The 7,500-nt window shown below is 38.8% G+C and overlaps 1 protein-coding gene across 2 annotated transcripts in view; it reads left to right on the top strand.

Annotated features, from left to right (window-relative positions):
* Positions 1-7,500, top strand: part of LOC135102196 (uncharacterized) — a 106,755-nt gene that overhangs the window by 44,385 nt on the left and 54,870 nt on the right. For both annotated transcript variants that reach the window (XR_010269585.1, XM_064007021.1), the window contains one exon: positions 6,403-6,456. Coding sequence is in view for 1 of the 2 variants with exons in the window: in XM_064007021.1 (XP_063863091.1) it covers positions 6,403-6,456 (54 nt within the window). In the remaining variant the exon portion in view is untranslated. The remainder of the gene's footprint in view (positions 1-6,402; positions 6,457-7,500) is intronic.

Here is a 7,500-nt window from a genome sequence, read left to right as displayed (position 1 = left end):
TAGGAGTCGCATGGTAGCCGGAGCCTGATTGACTGATGCCTCTCTTGAAAGCGCCAGGCACAGTATAGAGAACCCAGCAAGCCCACTTTTGTTACACTTTTTTTTTTTTCAATTTTCCGCGCATGACGTCACGTTGTCGGAGATCAGGACAGCCAGATTCGCCTTTTTTAGGCCAAAACATAATTTTTGGCTTTTTTCATGCATTTGGTCTAAGGATATCTAGTTTGCCATGAATTACATTATTATTATTATTTTTTTTTTTTTTTTTTTTTTTTTTTTTAATATGTTGCTTATATATGCTCCATTTGGCCATAACAAGTTTATTTAATATGGTAAGTTTGTTCACCGCCACCTAAGACAAAACTTTTTTTTCAAGTTGTTGAGTGCACGTATGTTTTCCTTTATTTTCCTTCTGTTACCATGGTTATCCTTGCAGTTTTTCCCATTTTCTCTTATTGCTATTGAATAACAATAAGGGAAAATTGGACAAATCAACTGGGTGATGATGCTGATGACGCGCGAGTCCACGGCTGAACTCTGGCGTGTTTTTTTTTTTTTTTTTTTTTTTTTTTTTCAAGCGGCTGATGTAATTTAAGGCTTCCTATCAACAGCTACCTGTGTTCATGAACAAGCCAGGAGTACGTTGATAGGGTGCTGTCTATGGTAGTACCGTATATTTTGTTATGATGAGTCATTGGTAAACTCGTTTTCCATCTCCCAAAAGCGATCGTTCTGGTTGTTTATATTTATGTCGAGTGGGAAAGAAAAATGTCTAGAGCAGTGTGATTGAACTGTAGGCCCGCGCGCCAGTTCATTTAGTGTGGCCCGCGTGCACTCATTGATTAATTTTATATGAGGAAAAAAATACTTAAATGATATTCAGCAAAGGTCAAGTGTGTGGAATAATAACGATTAGCTTGTTATGACATTGCTGCTACAATAACATAATGCCTGCAGAGCGAAAGTCCTTCCCCATGGTTATGAAGTAGGGACGTAGGTATATGGTACACGTCATGAACACGGCCACTTCTTTGTGCCAAGAACGTTTTCATAATGTGTTGTTAGTATTTTTGCATTCACTCCTGAACCCACCAATCTCAGTTAGTGTACATTGCATTGGGGTCAGGTTTCAGATGAGGCGTCGGGAGCTGTATGGCCTTAGGCCTAGTTGCCTAGCACATACCGTTACAAGTAACTCTCTTCCACTGTCGGTATTCTCACACTGGAATTGAATTCTTAGAATTCGTTTCCGTTTTTTGGCCCAGGCGAAGGACTGACGAAGTACGTGGCACTTGTATACACAGATCGCCACTCCAGTAGTCCGCTATAGCCCAGTGCTCAGTACACATCGTGTAATATTTGGTAAATTCTGAAGTGGAATAATATAAACTTTGGGTTTTTTTACTGCCTGTTTTTGGGTCTTTTTGTAGTGCGTTTGGCCGTTTTGTCTTATTTTTTTGTTGGCTTTGGCCTTTTTCTGCTTCAGTAATCTGGGAACCCTGAGTGTACTGCCCTCAGTTCCACCCACCACTCACTCTGCCTTAGTGCTTCATTTTAAGTTTAAGGTACATCGCATCTCTAAAGTCCATGTGCGCAGCGCTTCTTATAAAGAACTATGCAAAATGTGCTTTATTAAAATGAATTTTTCGATGTTTATTCATCAGTTTAGTTTGTCATCCATAATCAGTATTATCATTATTAGTAACATTTATAATTCCTGTGTGCACCGTTACCTAGTGAACATAAAAGAAGAAAAACACAAACCTCAACACACTTAAGAAGAAAGTATCCTACACAACACAAATAAGTAAATCTACATAAATGTTAACTTGAGCGAAAATCAAGTTGTATGGTAATAAATAAATTCTACAAAACAAATAGTTTCAGTACATAAGTAACAGAAAAAAAAAAAAACAGTAGGAGATATAGATGTAAATGCCAATGACACCGTGCAGAGCATAAAGAATAAAAAACAAGGTTTCCATCGTTACAAATACTGAACTATTAAAACTTACAGCTTACAAGATACGACGCGGAAATAAAAGGACACAAACCAGCTACACTACAATGATGGTGCCGATGACGATGATGACGGTAATAATAATAATTTTAATGGTAATAATAATAGTAATAATAATAATCAATAATATATAATAATAATAATAATAACAATAATAATAACAACAACAACAACAACAGTACCACTTCACTATGTTTCGCCTCAAGCGGGGAGCAGGGGTGGGAGGGGCACAGGTCTTTCTTCTTTTTCATGCAGTATTCTTTTTTATACCTATGAAGCATAAACACACTTCCAGCCTCCGCTGGTCCCCCCTACCCTCTCTCTCTTAATCCTTCCCGACGCCGCCCTTCCTCCCAGTCGGAAGCTTTCATCCTGCTGATAGGTAGTAAAGCCTGTGTGAAGAAGTGAGTGCTTCACCAACTTTTTTCAGTTCGAACCCCCCTCAGGTTCGAACCCCCCTCTCGGAACTCACAAAAACCTTGAAAGAGCATCCCTTCATCACCATGTGTGATGGAACTGCCCACGGGGAGGAGGGGAGGTGAGTGCGCAGCAGCTCCCTACCCCTCCCCAGGGGAGGAAGGCACCGCCTTACCGGCCCCCGGGAGAGCAAGGGAGGTGAGTGCACAGCGCTTCCCTTCTCTCCCCTACCTAACCCTGTCAAGTCTACGGACTACCAGGCAAAAAAATAATAAAAATAAAAAAATAAATAAATAAATAAAATAAAAAATAAATAAATAAATAAAATAAAAAATAAATAAATAAAGATAAGTGCATAGCACTTCTCTTCTCTCCACCTAACACAATAAAAAATATAAAGGTGAGTGCATAGCACTTCCCTTCTCTTCCAACCTACCAGGCAAAAGATAGAAAAAAAATAAATAAAGAATTAAGGTGAGTGCATAGCACTTCCCTTGTCTCCGGCAAAAGATAGAAAAGAAAAAATAAAGAATTAAGGTGAGTGCATAGCATTTCCCTTGTCTCCTAACCTACCACGCAAAAAAAGAAATAAATAAATAAAATAAAATAAATAAATAAATAAATAAAGATAAATAAATAAATAAATAAAAATAAATAAAAACCTCCTTACCACCTCGGACCTCGGGAGAGCAAGGGAGGTGAGTGCACAGCACTTCCCTTCTCTCCCCAAGTCTACGGACTGCCAGACCAAAAAGAATAAAATATATATAGGTATAAAAAATAATAAAAGTAATAAAAAAAAGATAAATTAATAAATAAGTAAATAAAACAAAAACAATAAAACTCCTACTCCCCCCTCAATAAAAATGACTGAGTCTGGCAATCAACAATAAATAATAAAAATAAAACAATACCAACTGACTGACCCTGACAACCCCAAAGACCACCACCCACCTGGGAATTACGGGAGGTGAGTGTGCAGCACCTCCCTACCCTTCCCAGTCTCCCAGTTTGACTTTGACCACCAATCTGACTCATCCTACCAACTCCAAAGAGCAACTCCAACTGTACAGACCACCACCACCACCACCCTTCTGATCTCGGCAAGGTGAGTGCGTAGCACTTCCCTGGACTGACCCTGACTGACTGACCCTGGCAACTCCAAAAACAACCAACCTGACTGACTTACAGATATGTAATCACCTAACTGACTGGCCCTGGGGAGCATGGGAAGTGAGTGTGCAGCACCTCCCTACACTTCCCAGTCTCCCAGTTTGACCTGACTCATCCTGGCAACTTCAAAGAACAACTCCAAATGTACAGACCAACAGTACCTCCTACTCTGTGTCCCACTCTGACCCTGATCCATACATCCCTACATCCTACCCTGTCCTGGCTAGGTGAGTGCGTAGCACTTCCCTACCACCTGCCTTACTGACCCTGGCAACCATAAAAACAACCAACCTGACTGACCTACAAATCTTACTGTAATCTGGCAACAGACCACCAAACTGACTGACTCTGGGGAGCATGGGAGGTGAGTGTGCAGCACCTCCCTACCCTTCCCAGTCTCCCAGTTTGGCTTTGACCACCAATGTGACTCATCCTACCAACTCCAAATGTACAGACCACCACCACCACCCCTCTGATCTTGGCAAGGTGAGTGCGTAGCACTTCCCTTGACTGAGTGGGCCTGACTGACTGACCCCGGCAACTCCAAAAACAACCAATCTGACAAATGTTACAAATGTAACCTGGGGAGCATAGGAGGTGAGTGTGCAGCACCTCCCTACCCTTCCCTACCCTTCCCAAAATAAATGAAAAATAAAAAATAAATAAAAACAAAAATAAATAAAGTAAAAACAATAAAACTCCTACTTCCCCCTCAATAAAATGACTGAGTCTGGCAATCAACAATAAATAATAAAAAGAAAACAATACCAACCTGACTGACCCTGACAACTCCAAAGACCACCACCCCACCTGGGAAGCACGGGAGGTGAGTGTGCAGCACCTCCCTACCCTTCCCAGCCTTCTAGTTTGACTTTGATCCCCAATCTGACTCATCCTAGGAACTCTAATTGTACCGACCACCACCAGTACTCCCCACCCTGGCAACTGATCCTGGCAAGGTGAGTGCGTAGCACTTCCTGTGACTCCTCCTGGCAACTCCAAAGACCCACCATCCTGACCGCCCCTGGGAAGCACGGGAGGTGAGTGTGCAGCACCTCCCTACACTTCCCAGTCTCCCAGTTTGACTTTGACCACCAATGTGACTCATCCTACCAACTCCAAAAGTACACACCACCACCACCACCCCTCTGATCTTGGCAAGGTGAGTGCGTAGCACTACCCTTGACTGACGGGGCCTGACTGACTCATCCCGGCAACTCCAAAAACAACCAACTTGACTGATGTTACAAATGTAACCTGGGGAGCATGGGAGGTGAGTGTGCAGCACCTCCCTACCCTTCCCAGTCTTCCACCAACCTGACTTGAATTATGACTGGGGAGCAAGGGAGGTGAGTGTGCAGTACTCCTACTATCCCCACTCTGAATACCCTATCACCAACCAATTCAGACCACCAAACTGTCTTAGAAGAACAAGAACAGAAAGCAACGCCATCAGAGGAAGAAGAAGCAGCAGCAGCAGCATTACCGCCATCAGAGGAAGAAAACAAGAAAAAGAGGCAAAGAAAAAGAATTACCACCACTGTTATCGGAGGAAGAAACAGCAGCGTCACCGCCATCAGAGGAAGAAACATATATATGTAAACTACGACTGGTCAAACTTTCTGTGGCACCAGGCTAAGTTCGACCTGTGATGGGCTGTGTTTAGCGACGCCTTGAGATGAGAGGGAAAAAAGTTCCAGGGGTTCATGAAAGGAAAGTACGCTAACAGGGGACTGATTGTGAAAGTGCCAGGCAAGGCTGCTGCTTCAGACATCCACACTTCAACTTCAACTATGCATGCGAGAATGTTGCTGTATTCTTCCTCCTATTCCTCCTACACACACACACACACACACACACACACACACACACACACACACACACACACACACACACACACACACACACACACACACACACACACACACACACACACACACACACACACACACACACAACATTAATACAAATAGATGCGCTGCAACAAAGCAACAGAGATTGGGATGCTCATTCTTACAGAGCATTATAGTGAACATGTGAGGCAGAGATAAACAGACAGACGCAGACAGACAGATTGATTTAAAACAATTAGTAACATGTACTTGTTATGAGCAATTCTAAGTGACCATTACTTTCCCGTTCATTCCCATTCATTGAAGCATTTCAGTGTTGAGACGCAAAGGTAGTGTAAGTGTTGAGGCAGCGGTGGTAGTGGCCCCTTCACCTCGCAGCGAGGCAGGAAGGGGAGGCGAGGGACACCAGCAGTGACTGGCCTGAAGGCGCCTTGCGTCCCGCCTCCTCTGTGCGACCCTCTCCCTTGATTGCCTTCATGCATCAATCGCAGCATGACTTGTGCTCCTCCTCTTCAGTCTCACTTAACTACCACCTTCATATTCTAGACACCGCTGAATGTTGGCAAGCTTTACATTTATTATTTTTGCTTCTTTTTATTTTCTTATTTGATCTTGTTATATATGTAATGGTGTTTGTTCGTTTTATTCTGTTGCAGCTGTTGTGCATATTTAACATTCTCAGCGTTTGAAGTGTGTTCTGTTTTCAGTGTTGTTTTCCATGTATCCATGTGTTCTTGCTTGGAGGAATTTGACACGTTTTATTTATGACATTTCGTGTTTTTGTTCAGTATTTATTCTTTCCTCTTTTGTTCATATGTATCTTGTTAACTCATGCAGTAAATGACTTCTGGTAGTTCTGTTTATGATGCTTCATTTTTAGCTCTTTTTAGAATAGTGAAGCTTCATCACTTTTTTATGTGGATGTTTTGATATTTTCAGGAAAGGATGGCAGGTGGTGCCGCGGTGAACACTCCCAACACATGCAGGAGGAAAGTGAGTACCTGCTTCATTACATCATGTGCCCTCTATTTTGGAATTTTTTTTTTTTTTTTTCATTTCAACGGAAACCTGTTGCCTGCCTTTCTCCTGTCAGCTTCCCACGAATCTGTGAAGGAAAGAAAGGATGTGCTTCCATGGTATCGTGTCAGTAGTGTTATCCATTGAAGGATTAATTTAAACCTTTTTCCAATGCGTTGTTTTTGTCTCCCATTTTTCTGCCTTCCTAGGGTATATATGTGAAAGAAGACAGAATGTAAATTTAGTCTATAATGTTCATTGCAACATCTTACTGGGAAAAAAGTCCTTTGAGGATTAACCGAGAATCTTTTTCAAAATTATAAGTTTTGTATTCCAGTCTTCGTGTGCTTATTTTAATGTATGCATAGAGAAAAGAAGGATACGAAATCATATGTTTTCTATAATGGTGTCATCTTTTTGGTATAAATATCTACTTAGAGATTCAATTGAAACCTAACAATTAGCTGTCATTTTTGCGTTCGTTTTGTATATATATATATATATATATATATATATATATATATATATATATATATATATATATATATATATATATATATATATATATATATATATATATATATATATATATATATATATATATATATATATATATATATATATATATATATATATATATATATATATATATATATATATATATATATATATATATATATATATATATATATATATATATATATATATATATATATATATATATATATATATATATATATATATATATATATATATATATATATATATATATATATATATATATATATATATATATATATATATATATATATACATATATATACATATATATATATATATATATACATATATATATATATATATATATATATATATATATATATATATATATATATATATATATATATATATATATATATATATATATATATATATATATATATATATATATATATATATATATATATATATATATATATATATATATATACGAGTATATATATATATATATATATATAT

This window comes from Scylla paramamosain, chromosome 7, assembly GCF_035594125.1.
Source record: "Scylla paramamosain isolate STU-SP2022 chromosome 7, ASM3559412v1, whole genome shotgun sequence".
Taxonomy (NCBI): Eukaryota; Metazoa; Arthropoda; class Malacostraca; order Decapoda; family Portunidae; genus Scylla; species Scylla paramamosain.
The sequence above is the reverse complement of the archived record's forward strand: the minus strand, read 5'-3'. Positions and strand labels throughout refer to the sequence as shown.